The 17,906-nt window shown below is 41.5% G+C and overlaps 1 protein-coding gene across 1 annotated transcript in view; it reads left to right on the top strand.

The window, feature by feature from the left end:
• Positions 1–17,906, top strand: part of LOC311524279 (putative neutral ceramidase C) — a 57,908-nt gene that overhangs the window by 11,322 nt on the left and 28,680 nt on the right. The window contains exons 2-4 of the mRNA XM_084635223.1: positions 9,777–9,885; positions 13,172–13,339; positions 16,280–16,353. Of these exons, the coding sequence (XP_084491349.1) occupies positions 13,186–13,339; positions 16,280–16,353 (228 nt within the window). The 5' untranslated portion in view covers positions 9,777–9,885; positions 13,172–13,185. The remainder of the gene's footprint in view (positions 1–9,776; positions 9,886–13,171; positions 13,340–16,279; positions 16,354–17,906) is intronic.

The raw sequence follows: 17,906 nt of genomic DNA, 5'->3' as shown, positions 1-17,906 counted from the left end.
TGTATTCTTTCTGTAGCACCATAATGTGCTTGGTGCTGTGCAGATCATTTTAATAGATCTATGTCCCAGGAAATTTACAATCTAAGTTTGGTAAAGGATAACAAGAGATGGACAGTGTGAGGTATGGATGAAAGTTACAATAAACATAAGAGAGGGTTTTGTTCCTACACATCTTAGTTGTTGTTTTTTTAAAAACTAAACTATGCTGTATACAGGTTTCTTTCCTGTAACCAAACCTGCATGCTGACGTAGGAGGAGAATCAAGACAGAAGGGCTCACCTTCATGAGATGTATAGAGAGGATACAGGTATTGTATGAATTTATTAGGACAGAACCTAATTACCAAACTAGCTAATTTTTAAAAGTTAGCTGTAAGGCTGCATAACACCCAAGTTAAGAGAGACTGAGATTCAAGAAAACAGCATGTCTCAGTTCTCAAGTCTGGAAGGAAACATTTGCATATTGAAAAAAGGGGCAATGTAGTCTAACCCTTAACTGGTTGCCTTTGTGAATTGGTTTTTTTTTTAAACATACAGACATACATTGTATCTGATTAGGTTAATTCATGAAATGTGCAGTGAGGGGATGGAAATATAACACTCCCCATTCATCATCTTCCTGAGAAGACAGTTTGTCTATAGCGTTGTCAATGTTTTTTTCCTTAGTTACCAGTTACTTACCTTATTGGTGTAACCCTTTTGCCCATCAGAGTTGGCAGCAACAAGGGCCGGGTTCAATATCTAGGGGATCCAGTCCAATAACACAATGCAAACCGGCTCGAGCCCCCACCCAGTGACCTGGGACAAATATATACCACCCCCGCTGGGCGCCTCCAAGAGGCAATACTTCCCCTCTCGCAAGCACATAGTCTGAGTGTAGCAAAAAGCCTTTTAATAACAGAGAGAAACAATGTGGCATTATGTTGGGGAAACACCACCAACAGGATTCATAACACAACCCATGAGCAAAAAACTCACCCCAAGCAAATTGGGGCATGCCCCTTTCCCTTTGGTTCTTGAGTCCAGCAACCCCAAATCACCCAAAGTCCCAAAAGTCCAATGACCCAAAAGTCTCTGTCCCTGGTCAGGGCAGCCCCAGAGTTCGAAAGTTTATCTGTGGAGCTTTACCTCCCAACCTGGGTGGAGATGGGATGGGGGTAAGAGGCACCTTACATGATCTGAAGCTGACCGCCCCACAGCCCCATAGGCCTCCGCTCCGCTCTGCCAGCCGCCCCACGAACTCCTTCGCTCAGCCCCGCTCTGCGGCCCACAAGCAGCTCCCACCGTCCCACGAACTGCTCCGTGTCCCACCAGCAGCTCCTGCCGTCCTACAAACTGCTCCACCAGCCTATCCACAAGGCACTCCAGCCGTCCCGCAAACTGCTCCACAATATATCTTCAGGCTCCCACACAACGCTCAGTGATTTCAGCTCTTTAGTGAATTCAGCTTGTAGTAGGGGAGCCTCAGTGCTGGTGCACCATTAGCCCAAAGTGAGCTCAGCAGCCTGTAACTAGACTCCTAATGGAATCAAAATTAGCTCTGATATTCCACAGTGGAGAGAGGAGGAAGTGCAATTAGCATGTAAGGCCCTCACCAAGGAGCCCATGCTACCAAGTATTAATACTTGTCCCCAGCCTCTCTTCCGTCCCAGAGTTTTAAAACCCATGACCCTTGCCTAGCGAGTGCTACTTAGTTGATGGTGAGTCCCTCCATCATAACGAAAGGCCACGTACAGTTCCAAGCACAGTTCCCATAATCAGCGTAACAACAATTTATTCTTCCTGCCCCAATAACAGAGACACTGGGGATCCCACAGCAGCCAAAGTGACCATTTGGGCAGCTATGGCCTCATTCTAGGCGGGGTGGGTGTGCCTATGCAAATTAGATCGGCCCCTGAAGTTCTTTTCCACAACTTGCCACACCTCACCACCAGATGTCAGGGTGGAGCTCATCCTAACACTGCTTACATTGGTTACCCAGACTCAACCATAACCTGTTTTCTTGGAAGAGCAGAAGCATAGTAATTGGTGTTTTCTAGTGATTAGTGAATAGCGCTGGCAATCAGGACTGCTATAGTCATTGCCCAACTCGGCCACAGATGTGCTGGGTGACCTAGGGAAAATTACTTTCCCTCTGTGTCTCAGTTTATGCAATGGGTGTAATACCTCACATTATGAGGCTTACATCTTTTTGTGAAGCACTTTGAGATCCTTCGTGCTACTTAAGTTCAAAGTATTACTAATAGTCAGAAGTGATTTTTGTTGTTCCTACCCTTGCAATGATGAGTAAGAAATTTTGAAACAGTTGATGCAGCAGGTTCTGGTGTGTAACTGCCTAGATAGTGTTCTATTTTCTCCTGGGAGAACAATGCAATGATTGTTCATGTTTGCAAACAAGATCCAAAGGACATTTAATGTGACCAGATGTTCATGGTCTTGCCATGATGAAGAGTTAAGAGTGAGGGATGTAAAGATTCCTTCCCTCATCTTATATTTGCTGATATCTGCATATGAACTTTAAATCTTTAAGATTGCTAATATATGGAGGTCATTTGACTGTCACATTCCTGGTGATTTAGAAGTACAATCTTACTGCTCAAGGAAGTATATATTTATAAAGTGTGTATATATATATATATTTACTTTTACTCTCATCTTTGTTGATTTCTTTAGTGGAATGCTAGAATCAAAGAGCTTCAGAGGTTTGTTATCTGTAATCAAGAGGGCATTGATTGAATCCTTTGAACTAAGAGAACAAATTTCTTTAAATATATTGCATATTTCTAATGCAGAAAAAATAGTCTCAGCTATAGTCCATTTATCTTGAAACTGAAGGCTTCACTATCTGTCTTATCTGTTGAGCTGAAAGAACCTTTGACGTCTGATTGCTTTGCAACTAAAAATACTTCCTTTTGGTCCTGCAGTCTTACAACTAAGCTAATATTTTACTAAGTTTTAAATTCCACTCCCTAATCTTTGTAACACCAAGTAATTTTTGCTAAAATAAGTGCTGTCCTAATGCCACCAGAATGCCATCCTTCCACTGCGAAAAATCAAGATCGCTCTTCTCTAAATAATGGCTCATTTTTTGCTGCCATCTGCTGTGTATACAAACTGAGTGGAACACTCCCCTCACGGCCTAGCCAGTTGACCTAGATCCTAATAAAACACTCTAATTTTGTGTTATTAATTATATTAATGTGGCTCATTACTGATGGTGCCATAGAAGAAAGGAAGTCCTAATAAGCGATTTAATATGATCCCAGCATAAATACAAACTGATGTATAGTATAATGTATTTGAAAGTACTTTGAAGTGTGAAGAAGCGTATACATTTTCAGACACTTTCTCTGGTATGTCATATATCATGTAGGTACATAATAATGATTCCAGTCAGAGAGACTCAGGAAAGTGAGATGATACTCTGATCTGTTTGATTTCTGTAAAACAACTGTTTCACAACTAATGGCACACATTTCTCCAAGATCTAACTGCCTACACAGTCAATTAAGCAGAATCTGTAAGACTGTACCAGTGCCATCTGGTGACACAATAATACAGTATGGTTTATTGCAGCATTAGAATTCCATTTTTTTCTATAGCTTTCAGCTGTGGAATATTATTAGTCTTCCCTGCCCAAAAGTTGATCTAAATTTTTGTGTATAGTTGTAATTGGTTAGTTTATATAATTTCTTTAACATCATCTTTGTTGTTACCACTTAATATCTTTGAAGGATACAATGTACACTTTAGTTGAGTAAAAAATATAGATCAAATTATGGACTTCTTTATCTTATTTCGGTTGAAATAACAGATTGAGGAAGTCTGTGGGGGCCTGAAAACGAAGTGATATTTCAGTGCTTTCTACTTACTAAAGTCTAGGGAAGCTGTAATTCTCTGTTGTTTCTCTACTATTGTAAAACTGTATCTTCCAAAATAAATAGACAGCACAGTGAACTCCTGTGCTGTGATTTGTTATCATTTGGAAAGCAATTGAAAGGAGCATTAACTCTCCTGGTTATGATATATAATTTTTAGGAGCTTGTTGCATTCTACATATGACCATGTATGTGTGTTGGGGGGCGGGGGGTATGCATGTGTGCAGTACGCTCCTGTTTATCCAAATGTCCTGGGGAACATCTGACAATTTCAGACAACTGGATGTTTGGATAAATGGAAGTGCTATTTTGAGCTGCAGTTTCACTGAAATAGAAATTTGGGGAATGGAAGGAGCAATGCTTAATACTTTCTACCTGATGGAAAAATATATTGAATATATTGAACCGTCAACATTGTATTAAAATCACAGTGGACATAGTTTCATTCTCAATTTTTTTTTTTTAAATCTGACTGCCATTTGTGAGGATTTCTTTTTTTGTACAGCATTCTGGCAGCTGATGCAACAGTAGCGTCTGTAAGATTCTGTATTCATCTGGTTTCCTAGCCAGATAATAACTTTCTCCAGGTAGTTGGTGGACTCACCATCACTTGGGATTCTCACATCATCTTGAGTTTGTTCATTACTGATTTCACGAACTTTGGTCTGCTCCCGCTCTAAGTTAGATTGCAGACTGTCACTGTCAGACAAGTCACTATATCCCTTATCGGCTCCCTCAGTCTGGGCCCAGTGTTCCACCTCTTGGGCATTAAAAGAAAATTGTTTGGCAAAGAGGTTGCTGACTGGGGGTATCAGATTCAGAGGCATTTTTGGGAAGCTGCAGCAGTGTATACTTAGCCTAGCTTTTTTTTTTTTGGTGATGTTCGGATATCCTTCCATGACTTGGCCACCATATGGATGGCATCCTTAATCGACATTCACTTGATAATGTAAGTCACAGTTAGCTTCTTGTTTTCATCATTAAGGACATAGTGGGGCAATTTGCCTCTGTCCATTCTTTAGTGTTGCCAACACCTTCTAGTCCATTGGTTGAATTTTTGCTGGGGAGTTAGCCAGCAAAAATTCACATTATATGGACCATCAGCAGTTCTGAAGCTCTCTGTCGGTGCATAGTCCTTTTGAACGAAGAAAGGACCATGCAGCAGGGGTGAAGTTATCAAGAATGAGGCACAGAAGAGCTCAGTGTTCATCCATGCACTCATCTGGGCTCTGTAAATCATAGGAAGGGAGGCAAGGTTGATGTGCTTAAAACATTAGAGGTTGGCCAACTTCCCAAAGAGTAGGAGAGGTAGTTTATGCGGTGTTACTACAGGCTAATATAGTCAGGCTCTCCTTGTTCTTTTTGAAGCCTGGGTCACAGCACTAGTCAGAAGAGGCCACCGTTTTTTCTATCCAAACACCGCTGCCCATGGCTGCAGCAATGGTCCGCAGCTTGTCCCTCACAGATATCGCAGACAGTGGAGTTACCAGCATTGTGCAGCTGTGCCACATCAACAATTTTTTCTCCTCTTTCTAGGTCCCTGAGAATCTTTAGTTTCTGCTTTAGATTCAACGTAGATATTTTTCTTTTTGGTATTGTCCTGCCAAGCTGCTCTTGCTGCTGCCGAAGTATTAGGTCTCAGGATATGTATCCACCTAAAATGCTACAGCAGTGCAGCTCCCCCACTGTAGTGCTTCTGTGTAGACCTGTGGTTCTCAATCAGCAGCCCGGGGCTGCTTGCAACCCAGTCAGCACTCAGCTTGGCCCATGTGACATCCTCAAGGCCATGCAGGTAGTGTATATATATTGGGTGGATACAGCCCGCATAATACATAGAGAGCTGCAAATGTGACCCACGGTGGTAAATAGGTTGAGAACCACTGGTGTATACAGTACCTATGCCAGTGGGAGGGCTTCTCCCAATGGGATGAGTAATTCACCTCCCTGAGAAGCACTAGCTAGCTCAACGCAAGAATTCTTCCGTCAATCTAGTGTAGTCTACAGCAAGGTTAGGTCAGCATCCTCTCGGGGGGTGGAGTTTTCACACCCTAGAGAAACATAACTGTACGGATGTAAATTACTAGTGCAGAATGGGCCTCAGTTATTGCAGGTAACTGCTCATACAGAGCCACTGATTAGTTCTAACTGCTATTTGACACATTATTACTAGGTGATTAATGTACAGGGGTGTGTGTGTCAGAAACATACTGTGGATTCAGATGATTAAGCTTTTTGGGTAAAAGGAATTCGGATAACTGGAATTATACTGTATGTGTATATTTGCTTATGTAAAAATAAATTTTCAGATTAACAGTTTTGCACTTAATGTAGGTTTTATATCTTAGTCAAAAATATGAGATTTCCTAAGATTTGGTTATTTTAATTACATAAAGCATTCAGTAGTGATCAAAGAGCAGTACTTACTGAGCTTTAGAGAAAGAAGGGAGAACAAGCATACTTCTTTGAAAGTTGCTATTAGCAACTTATTAGCACATAGCTCTATGTAATGTCCCTGATACAGTGACAGCTATAAATATATGTGTTTTGTAACCTTGTATGTCAAAACAGGCCAATTTTTGCTGATGGCAGATGCAATAAATTCTTTATCTGTATCATTGGCAAGAGATAATATATCAGAAAATGCTACATCTTGAAAAAGATTATTCTGAAAATTGCAGAGCCAAACAGTTATTTATCTGACCTTAGCATGTTGAATTTGATCTATCATTCCCAGGGGTAACTGGGATATTAACTATTTGAATCCTATTAGACAAAAGTATGTATCAATTTCAAGAGGCATTTGTCAGAATCTCCTGGTTTTCAGACTGTGCACAAACTGAGCATTTAAGAAAATTTGGGATTTACACCTGCATTCCTTGATTTCAGTGTGAATTCAGGGTATTCAATGGGAGTTTTGGGTGTTTCAAAAAGTGAAGGGCAAGATTCCTACTGTGTACTTCATTTTTTTTTTTTTTTTTTGTTACAAACTTGGGCAACAAGCGGGTTTCAGGCACAGGTTGGAACCTAAACATTTAGAAAGATTTGGTAAAATGGAATTGCTCCAAGCAACCATCAACATGTAAATGAAAACCAGAAAGGTGTTTGGCTAAAACAATGGAGAAGTCTAGTTTTAGGAAATGGTGAACTCATGCATTATGAAAAATTGAAGTTTAGATTTGGTAAATACAAAGAAAAGTGATTTTCAGAGATTTTGCTTTAAAATATAATCCATTTGCAAATTTGAAACCCATGTTCTGCTAATGATTAGAAATCTTACACTTTTTTAAATTGTTTCCATAAAAATCTCTGCAGTTCACTTTTTAATATTTGCATTTCTTTGCAGATATGAAGTAAGTGCATATTTGGGGAGGGTAATGGCTGCAGCTCTCTACAATTATCCTGTTTGGGACATACGACATTAATACTCAGTAGTGGTTAATGCATCGACTATAGCAGTTGCCTGGACGAGACTGTTGCATCAATAAATCAGAGTGACAGCTCTGATATATTTAAGACCAGATTTCTATTTAAAGCTCAACTGTTCAAAGTAATCTAAAATTAATTTGGTTAATCATATTGCCTTGAAATTTGGTGTACTTCTTGTAGGTGTGGGGTGCTGTTAGTGACCCAATTTTGGGTCCACTTGACAAAACAGTTTCCAAGATACAGTCCTCGGGGGGGCGGAAGCTTTTCTTAAAGTTGACACATTTTGACAACATATTTTGCTCACAGGTACTGACCTGACCAGGGCTCAGATCGTTGCACCAGGGTCTCCAGTGCTCAATGGTTACCCCAATTATCTGGTTACCCATCTGAATGTAAAAGTGTAGTTGTTGTTCTACATCAGCCATATGAAGAAGAAACCCAACAGAATGTATAGCCCGCACTAGCCCTTTGGGGATAATCAAATTAAAATGTTATTTGAGCAAGATTTTTTTGTCCAGCTACGCGCACACAGGTTCATAGGCCTACTTGGGTGGCTAATGGATTATGCTGTGCACATAAGCTAACTTTCTGGAAAGCTACCTCAACATTGCAGGAGCTGGGTAGATCTGAGCACTATTCTAGGACTCTGAGTCCTAATCCAACCCAGGGCAGAAATCTCAAGTTAATGAGGCAGTCACGTTGGTCCAATCTGCCTTTATAAAAGTTTTTTTTCTTTTTTTTTTTTAATTTTGAGGAAATGTAATCTGAATACAGCAGAATATTCAGGAGGTACTGAAACGATTTTCTGAACAGATGATAAACCACACAAGCAAATGCTCACTGGGAGACAAGGGTAATTAGGGTGAAAGAGTGGATGGGAATGTGGGAGAGGGGTTGCAGGATTAGATGATGGGGAGAGGATGAGGACTTGGGGAGTGAGAAGGGAGGAGGTTGGTCAGGTGGGACACAGGGAAAGGAAACATGGGGCTGGGTGATGGGGACTGTGGAAGAATAGGGGCAAGGGCACCTATTAGTCCATGTTCCCCTCCAATGCGTGTGCCATAATCTGAGGGCACCCAGTGCATCCGTGGGGTGTGAACCCCCTCCCTGCCCCTTCACATGAGCCAGGTTCTCAGGGGCTTGCTTTTCTGGGGGAAAGGGGTCTGAGCCTGTCTCCCTCTCCCCATGTGAGCCAGAATCTGGGGAGACCTGCGCCTCTGGGTGGGGATAGGAGCATAGAACTGGCATGCTCAGAGCATGCACCAAGAACACACTGCTGACACTGGGGTGAAGAGCTGAGAATGGGTGTGTTTGACATATATCAGAAATTCTCCGACACGGCGGTTGGGGGTAGGAAGGGAACACCCACTGACATGAACAAAGGAGTTCACACATCTAATAGCTATTGTTTCAGGCTGTATTAATCTATTTCAGCTGAGAACAATTCATTGACTGGGCCACTTCATACCTCTCGGGGCCTGCTATGCTGCTGATAGATGTGGAGTGCCAATTCCTTCCATTCTCCATCTAATTTCATAAACAATTATGGAGCACCAGCTCTGCTCTGGCCTTAACTCTATGGGCTCATCTACGTTTCAAATGCTATAATGGCACAGCTGCACCACTGTATTGCTTCAGTGTAGACACTACCTATGCTGATGGGAGCTGTTCTTCTGTCAGTGTAGGTGATCCACCTCCCCAGAAGACAGTGGCTAGGTCAACAAAAGAATTCTTCTGTCGACTTAGCGCTATCTACATGGGTATTTAGGTCATCTTAACTATACTGCTGGGGGGGGGGGGGCTGGATTTTTCACTCCCCTGACTGAAACATTTAAACCAGCCTAATTTTCTTGTGTTTGAGTTTTGCTGATCTTGATGTTCTGGAAGGGCACAAGCTATTAGCCAGCAAACTGAACTCTATGGCCATGAAGTTTGTTGCCATTTAATAAAGTACTAAGGTTGGATTACAAGGTAAGGTTTATAGTACTTTTAGAATCTATTATTTCATTGTTAATAACAGCTATTAAGGTGATAAGATATGTGTTATTTCCAAATAAGCTTTTGTAGCGCCATGGAAGAATGAGCCCTTGATATTGCTGTTTATATTGTACAGAGATAGTCACTCTTAGAACTGAACTTCTGAACTTGGCAGCCTTGGCCCAATAATAATGCAAAGATTAAAATATCAGTGTTTTGACAAACCATGGACGTACTGAGGTTGTGCTTGGCCTTCATGTCGTGGTCAATATAGAAGAATTTATAAACTGAACTTTCATAAAATGATGTTTTTGATAGACATTTCTTAAACTTGCCTCATGCTAAAAAATATATTTTACAGCTCCTAATATTATTGATGTATGAGCTTCTTATCTTGTACTGTCACTGACTCATAGGGGTAATAATAATAATAATTGCAATAAATCTAGAAAGCTTTCATGTTACTATAAGAATAACCTGACTTTCCTTCAGACAGCTAGAAGTTCATGAACAAAGAGAAGTGGGATAGAAAAGCTGCACATTTTACTAAGGGATTATTTGAGTTTCCAGAATTCTGAAATCTTTAATCAATTATATACTCTAAGGTAAGATTCTCTGTTTTGAAGTTTAGTCATTTCTATTTAGCAAATACTTTTGTTGCTGGTGGTTTTGTTTTGGCACTTTGCTTCTAGCCACCTTGAAAAATGCATGATTAGCCTCCCCACCCCTTAATACAATTAGGCTGTGAAGCACTGATTCAATATAGTTTGCTGGGTTTGTAGTACCATGGAATTGGAGGGTGAAACAAACAAAAATATTTTATGTAGCAAATTGGTTTGACACACAGACTTTTTTAATGTTATTTATAACTGACATCTTTTAAAACCACGTGACACCTTTTCCAAAGAGTTTAACTCCTTTCAATCAGTTGTTTTGACTGTGTATATATCACCTCTGTAAATTAGAAAAATGGCATAAGATGAGGCTATAGACTTCTTTTGTAGAGAACAACCTCTGTATTTAGAGTAAAATATAATAACATTTGTAATCATGAAACCTATACACACTAGGTGTCCCTAGCCTCTGTTTGCCAGAAGCTAGGGAATGGGCAACATGGAATGGATCACTTGATGATTACCTGTTCTGTTCATTCCCTCTGGGACACGTGGCATTGGCCACTGTTGGAAGATAGGACACTGGGCTAGATGGACATTTGGTCTGACCCAGTATGGCCATTCTTATGTTCTTATACAATAGCACAGGGACATATTCAAAATAATCTGGACAAATTGGAGAAATGGTCTGAAGTAAATGGGATGAAATTCAATAAGGACAAATGCAAAGTACTCCACTTAAGAAGGAACAATCAGTTGCACACATACAAAATGGGAAATGACTGCCTACGAAGGAGTACTGCAGAAAGGGATCTGGGGGTCAGAGTGGATCACATGTAAAATATGCGTCAACAGTGTGACTCTGTTGCCAAAAAAAAAAAAAAAAGCATCATTCTGGGATGTATTAGCAGGAGCGTTGTAAGCAAGACACGAGAAGTAATTATTTTTCTCTACACTGCACTGATTAGACCTCAACTAGAGTATTGTGTCCAGTTCAGGGAGCCACATTTCAGGAAAGATATGGATAAATTAGAGAAAGTTCAGAATAGAGCAACAAAATGAATAAAGGTCTAGAAAAATCTGAGCTATGAGGAAAGATAGAGAAAATGTGTTTGTTTAGTCTGGAGAATAGAAGACTGAGGGGGGACATGGTCAAGGGGTAAATAACACATTCTGATTCACTTTCTCTATATTAGTCATGATTTCATAGACCTCTAGCATATCCCCAACCCCTCTAGTTGTCTCTTTTCTAAGCTGAACAGTCCCAGTCTTTTTAACCTTTCCTCATTTTTTGTTGCCCTTCTCTAAATTTTTCCAATTCTAATATTTTTTTGAGATGGTGGGAGTGTGTGTGACCATAACTGTATGCAGTATTCAAGGTGTGGGTGTAACACATATTTATATAGTGGCATTATAATATTGTCTGCCTTATTATCTATCTCTTTCCTAGTGGTTCCTAACGTTTGTTAGCTTTTTTGACTGCTGCTGCACATTGAGCAGATGTTTTCAGAGAACATCCACAGTGACTTCAAGATCTTTCTTGAGTGGTAACAGCTAATTTAGACCCCATCATACTGCATGTGTGGCTGGGATTATGTTTACCAATGTGCGTGACTTTGCATTGATCAACATTGAATTTCATCTGCCATTTTGTTGCCCCAGGCAACAGTTTTGTGAGACCCCTTTGTAACTCTTTGCAGTCAGCTTTGGATTTAACTAAATTTTAACTAGTTACGGAGAGGATATCCCCTTTTATCCTTCGAGTGCCTACTTATTTTTTCCCTCGATTTGTTCTTGGAAACAGCTGACCTGTTTTGGCTGAAACTTTCCAAAACAACTCAACCTTAGGCAGAAACCCAGCACGGAAAAGTTCAGCCCCAAATGGTTAAAGATTGGCAATTATAAGGAACTGAAAACAGAGGGAGGGGTCAGGCAACCATCATCATGGGCAGTGCTACCCAGTCCTTCTATAGTCTACTTGAAAAATTCACAGCACAAGCTTTAGCATTGTGCTTCCTTCCATCTGTGTGGTTTGATATATTGTCTGTATGATAGTAAAATAGCATAAGGATGCATAACAATGTTAAAGGTGCAGGGGGAAATCAAAACTTCCCATTAAGGAAAACATTACTGAGGGCACATGTGCAACCCCAGGAAAATATATAGTTAAGGACGTGATACATTTTTAAAGTCCACACCCAGAAAAGACAACACCCATGTAGCTGAGGTAACTGTTGGTTAAATCTATCCACTCCTTTCAGCACTGACTAGGAAGAAAGCTGCGGTGATTTTCATTTACTATTTATAAAAGATCATGGTGTGGCTGAAAGACTTGGTGAAGCAAATCTTTATACAAAATGTGAACCAAGAGTATAATATACAGTATTTTCATCCTAAGGAAATTTTATCTTCAATATTGATAATTTCAGCAGGTAAACTTTAAAAAATCATATAAATTATAGGTTTCAGAGTAGCAGCCGTGTTAGTCTGTATTCGCAAAAAGAAAAGGGGTACTTGTGGCACCTTAGAGACTAACCCATTTATTTGAGCATAAGCTTTCGTGAGCTAATGCTCAAATAAATGGGTTAGTCTCTAAGGTGCCACAAGTCCTCCTTTTCTTTTTGCATATAAATTATGTTGTAACAGCTAAAGTAGCAAAATATTTTCCATTATAACCCTCTGTTTTTGAAACATTTTGCTCAGTTGGTCTCTCCACATTGTTTTGGAGAGCTGGGTAAAACATATTTCGGGCTTTGTAATGTCATCACAATCACGACGTTTTCCAAATGGAAAAATATGTTGCTGAACGATGACACTTGAACTTTGCCCTGTGTCCAGTTCCAGCTGAGTAGTCTGTGTTTGCTAAGTTTAATAATGTCATTTGTACAATGAATTCTGTACGTTTTCAGAGGTGCTCTGACATATGCACTGTAGGGTATAAGCTGCTATATTAACCTCAGATATTCTGTGAATGGAGGATTTTTCATCTACTGAAGGGCTTCCAATCAGTTAGGGCTTATTTAAAAGTCAAGCACATTTTGTGGGAAACCCAGGACATGGTAGAAGAGATAGCTCTGCATCTGCTGTTCTCCCTATCCAAACGTGCCCTAGATAGGGAGCAAGGAGGTCCCTAAAGGGAAGGAGTTTGGTATGATCTGAAGTTAGCTGTGACATTGGAGGACATGGCCTAAACTTGCTTTGGACACACTGAACTGGGATCAGTGTGCTGACTTCTATTTGAATTTCTTACAGCTTCTTCCTCTTCTTTTTTCTGTAGTTTTTGTTCCCGCAATGGGTGAAAAGTGCAAATCCCGTTTCTCATGCCTGGAAGTGGTGCTCATTGTCCTCTTCACGCTGATGACAATAATTGCTTTGATTCTTCTCATTCTTCTCTTTGCCCCTAAAAAAAGCAGGACTGCAGAAAATAACGGCAAGTTACTTAAAGGTATTTTGATTCCATTATCAGATGCCATGCAACTGTTTTGATATAGAACGTTTTCTGGGCCTTGATGAAGCTTCATGAACAAAGGCTGAAAATGAATTTATTACAAACTAACTGGAAGTGTGTGAATTTATGATACTTATTTCTATTATGTTGATGTTTAGTTAGAGGCATCAGCTAGGATTTGGTCCCATTGTGCAGTGCACTATATAAACACATGGCGAGTGAGATTTCCTGCGCTCAGGATTTTACAGCGTAAACAGGCATGATAGACTAACGTGGAAGAGGAAACAGAAACAGAGAAGTGAAGTGACTTGCTCAGAGTTACACAGCAGAGACAAGAATAAAAAAAAATCCTTGTTGCCTGACTTTCTATCCAGTGCGGTCCCCACTAGACCAGTGGTTTTCAAACTGTGGGTCGCGACCCAATACTGGGTCGTGGAATGTAAGGGTTGCAGTGGCTTTGGTCAGCGCTGCCGTCCGGGCCGTTGAAAGTCCCATTGGTGGTACTTCCTGGCTAAGGCAGGCTCGTCCCTACCTGTTCTGACACCGTGCTCGGCCCTGGAAGCAGCCAACAGCAGGTCCGGCTCCTAGGCAGGGGGATCATGGGGCTCCACGTGCTGCCCCCACCCTGTGCACCGGCTCCGCACTCCCATTGGCCGGGAAGTTGGGGGAGGGGTGGTGCTTGCAGGCGAAAGCTGCATGGAGCTTCTTGCGTGCCTCCACCTAGGAGCTGGACCTGCTGCTGACTGCTTCTGAGGTGCAGTGCCGTCTGCTGTGCCAGGATAGGCAGGAAGCCTGCCTCTGCACCCCTGCTGCACTGCTGCACCTGAGTCCCCCCCAACCTGGAGCCCCCTCCTGCACCCCAAACCCCTCATCCCTGGCCCCACTCCAGAGTCTGCACCCCCCAAACCCAGAGCTCCCTCCTGCACCCCAAACCTCTCATCTCTGGCCCCACCCCAGAGCCTGCACCCCCAGCTTAGAGTCCTGACCCCCTCCCGCACCCCAACCCCCCGCCCCAGCCCAGAGCCCTCTCCCACACCCTGAACCCCTCATTCCTGGCCCCACCCTGCAGCCCTCACTCCTGCACCCCAACTCCCTGCCCCATCCCTGAGCTCCTATCACACCCCAAACCCCTCATCCCAGCTCCATTGGGTCACGGGCATCAACAATTTTCTTCAACTGGGTCACCAGAAAAAAGTTTGAAAACCACTGCACTAGACCATGCTGACTGCCATATATTGCTTAACAACTGAGTCATAATAATTATAAAATGAAAAGTGTCTTGCCCATCGGTCACTGGGAACTTAGGCTCCTACAACTACATTTTTTTCATAGGAAGATCAATCTTTGAATTAACTGAATATGTCATCCAATTATGCACATACACATTTGTGGTGAGCAAAAATTTGTTTGTATAGTCTGAGTAGATAGACATAGGTATACCCTGGGTTGTAGGTACTAGGACCCACTTGGTAACATGACTCAGCAGAAGTAACTGCTTGTCTGACCAAGGTCTTAGAACCTTCCACACTGTTACACCCCTGTTGTGTCCAACCTGTTCTAACTAAGTCTCTATATGAGGCTTCCTTGTATGTAGAAGGATAACAACACAGAGGGTGAGATTGTGTCTTGCACCTCAAAGCAGCCCACTCAGAGCCTAAAGGGAGGATGTGCTACGGTGGTTTTAAGAAGCCTTTGCAGTCTGCTCATCCTTGATTGCTACAAAGGCTACAAGGGGCTCCAGCATAATTTAAATAGTACTCCGGGCATAAGTTATGGCACCCTTCTTGAGCTGTCATGGGGGCCACTGTGTGCCTGAAATCTTTGCAGTACTATAAATAGTGCACTACCCGGCCAACCTACCTCACACCCTGAGCACCACCCCTTCCGTCTTTCAAAGGGGGCCTGGGAGGGCAGCCTTATGGCTGTTGCCCTCAGTATTTGCATCAAGAAATCCTTCCTCCGCATTTCTGGAGCTTGTAGGCCCCCTTTATGCTGCTCCAGTTCTTTTACCTGGTGTAGAGGAGTTGGAGTGGGGGGTGAGGATCTGACCCCAAGAATTAAATGTTAAGTTTTGACTAGGCCCAGGGTTTAATGGTCTGTTTTTCATCTTTATTTATTACAAGTTTGGTGATTTGTTTTTCTGATTCAAACAACTGTCAGTAGGTGTGAAACACTGACTGCCGTGCCACTACCTATCTTAGGGTCTTTATGAAACTACCTGGGTTCCCATCCACTTCTTGTGAGGATGAATACGAAATTGAATAATGTTATCAGCAGAATAACCTCTGAGTTATTTATTTTGATGTTAAATTCAATTTAGTTTTCACTTTCCCCACATTTTCAGTTTTGATATTCAAAAGAGTTTTGCCCTGACAATGCAGAACTGCATCATAGAAGTTGTCAAGGGCAAAGCTGTAAGTTTAGCATATTGAAGAAGCATCATTGAAAAAGAAATTATCCCATTATGGTTAGAGAGTTGGACTATATACGTAGGCCTGGAACATATTTTTCAGCAACAGCCGTTAAAAAAGCTGGCAGAAGCTCTATGTGCATGTAATACTGAACTATGTTGACACAAACAGAATATTGATGGAGCTGAGAGGACTTATTTCAAAGGTTAGTGTACAATGATTGTGAATTTTCTTCAGCCTATAAGTAGGACCATGGGTTGCCTGCTCTGAATGCAGGGATCTGAAACCCCATATACGCTACAGGAAGCTAGTTTTGATATCAGGTTCAAAGATGGTAAATCCCACAGCCATTTGGCAACCATAATATTAATGGGACTGCTCACCATACACAGCAGTTATAAATAACAGAAAATTTACCACATAACCAGTTCCTCCTTGTTCAGTTTTGTGAGAAAAATGTGTCTGTTCATTTCTGATATGTTCATTGCATTCGTGTTTTCACTCATATTAACTCAAATCCCTTCAGCTGATGGTCCTAAAAACTACCTGATTGGTGTTGGTCGATCTGACTGCACTGGACTAGTTGCAGAAGTCCCTTTGGTATGTACAGGAACTTAATAAAGTATCTGTGAAACATGTTATCTTAGTATTCTTTCATGTACCAAATCCCATGGCTTGTATAGCACTGCTATACAGGATGTTTTCTTTACAAATAGAACTTTACATTGCATTTACATTACATGGGGCAGGATCACCCTTTGTTTTCAGTCTGTCAATCTGCATAGAACGAATGTCTCAAGGAACCATTCTTCAGAAAATTTGCTTGAGGATTTTTTTTTTTTTTGCTGCCCAGATATTTAAATACTGAATCACCAAATATTAATTTTATTCAATGGTTGGTAGACAGAAAACGGAAAAATCAGATGGGAAATATTTTTTTTTATTTTAAAACTTACATAACTATATCATGAAAGCTGGTGAACATATACGCTGTATAAATGTAATACTCATGGGGTGTGTATATGCATTGATAATTTTTTTACTGTATGCTATTCTAACTTACCCCTCCAAGCTCCCCTCCCACAGCACGCTGCGACCCCACTCCTCTGTCTACCTCCAGGTGCTTCCTGCCTCCAAACAGCTGTTTGGAGGAACTTAGTGCTTTCCAGGAGGGAGGGGGAGGAGCAGCGGGGAGCCGCGCGCTTGGGGAGGAGGCGGAGAAGAGGCAGGGCAGGGGCAGGGATTTGGGGAAGGGGGTGGAATAGGGGCAGGGAGGGGGTGGAGTTGGGGTAGGAACTTCGGGGAAGGGGTGGGCAGGGGCAGGGCCTCATGGAAGTGGTGCAGTGAGGGTGGAGCCGGGAGGGCAGGCTTTTGTACTTTTATATGAAAAGGTATCAGTGATGCGGCCCTTGGGCCAATGTACTAGTCCTCATGTGGCCCTCATGGTGATTCAAGTTTGAGATTCCTGAGTTATGGGATACTTAATATTAGGGCTGTCAATTAATCACAGTTAACTCATGTGATTAACTCAAAAAATTAATCGCAATTAATCGCACTGTTAAACAACAGAATACCAATTGAAATTTATTGAATATGTTTGGATGTGTTTCTACTTTTTCAAATATATTGATTACAATTACAATACAGAATACAAAGTGTACAGTGCTTGCTTTTTATTATTTTTATTACAAATATTCGCACTGTAAAATGATAAAAGAAATAGTATTTTTCAATTCACCTCATGCGAGTATCGTAGTGCAATCTCTTTATTATGAAAGTGCAATTTACAAATCTAGTTTTTGTTACATAACTGCACTCAGAAACAAAACAATGTAAAACTTTAAAGCAGGGGTTCTCAAACTTGGGGTCGGGACCCCTCAGAGGGTCGTGAGGTTATTTTGGGGCGGGGTCACGAGCTGTCAGCTTTCACCCTAAACCCCACTTTGCCTCGAGCATTTATAATGGTGTTATATGTGTTTTTAATTCATAAGGGGGGGGGGGTCGCACTCAGAGCCTTGCTATGTGAAAGGGGTTACCAGTACAAAAGTTTGAGAATCACTGCTTTAGCGCCTACAAGTCCACTCAGTCCTACTTCTTGTTCAGCCAATTGCAAAGAGGGCATGCTTCCATGCTGATGATGCTCATTAAAAAAA

The sequence above is a fragment of the Lepidochelys olivacea genome (genome assembly GCF_965140295.1).
Source record: "Lepidochelys olivacea isolate rLepOli2 genome assembly, chromosome: 7".
Taxonomy (NCBI): Eukaryota; Metazoa; Chordata; order Testudines; family Cheloniidae; genus Lepidochelys; species Lepidochelys olivacea.
Note: the sequence above shows the minus strand (reverse complement) of the source record. Positions and strands in the feature narration are given on the sequence as shown.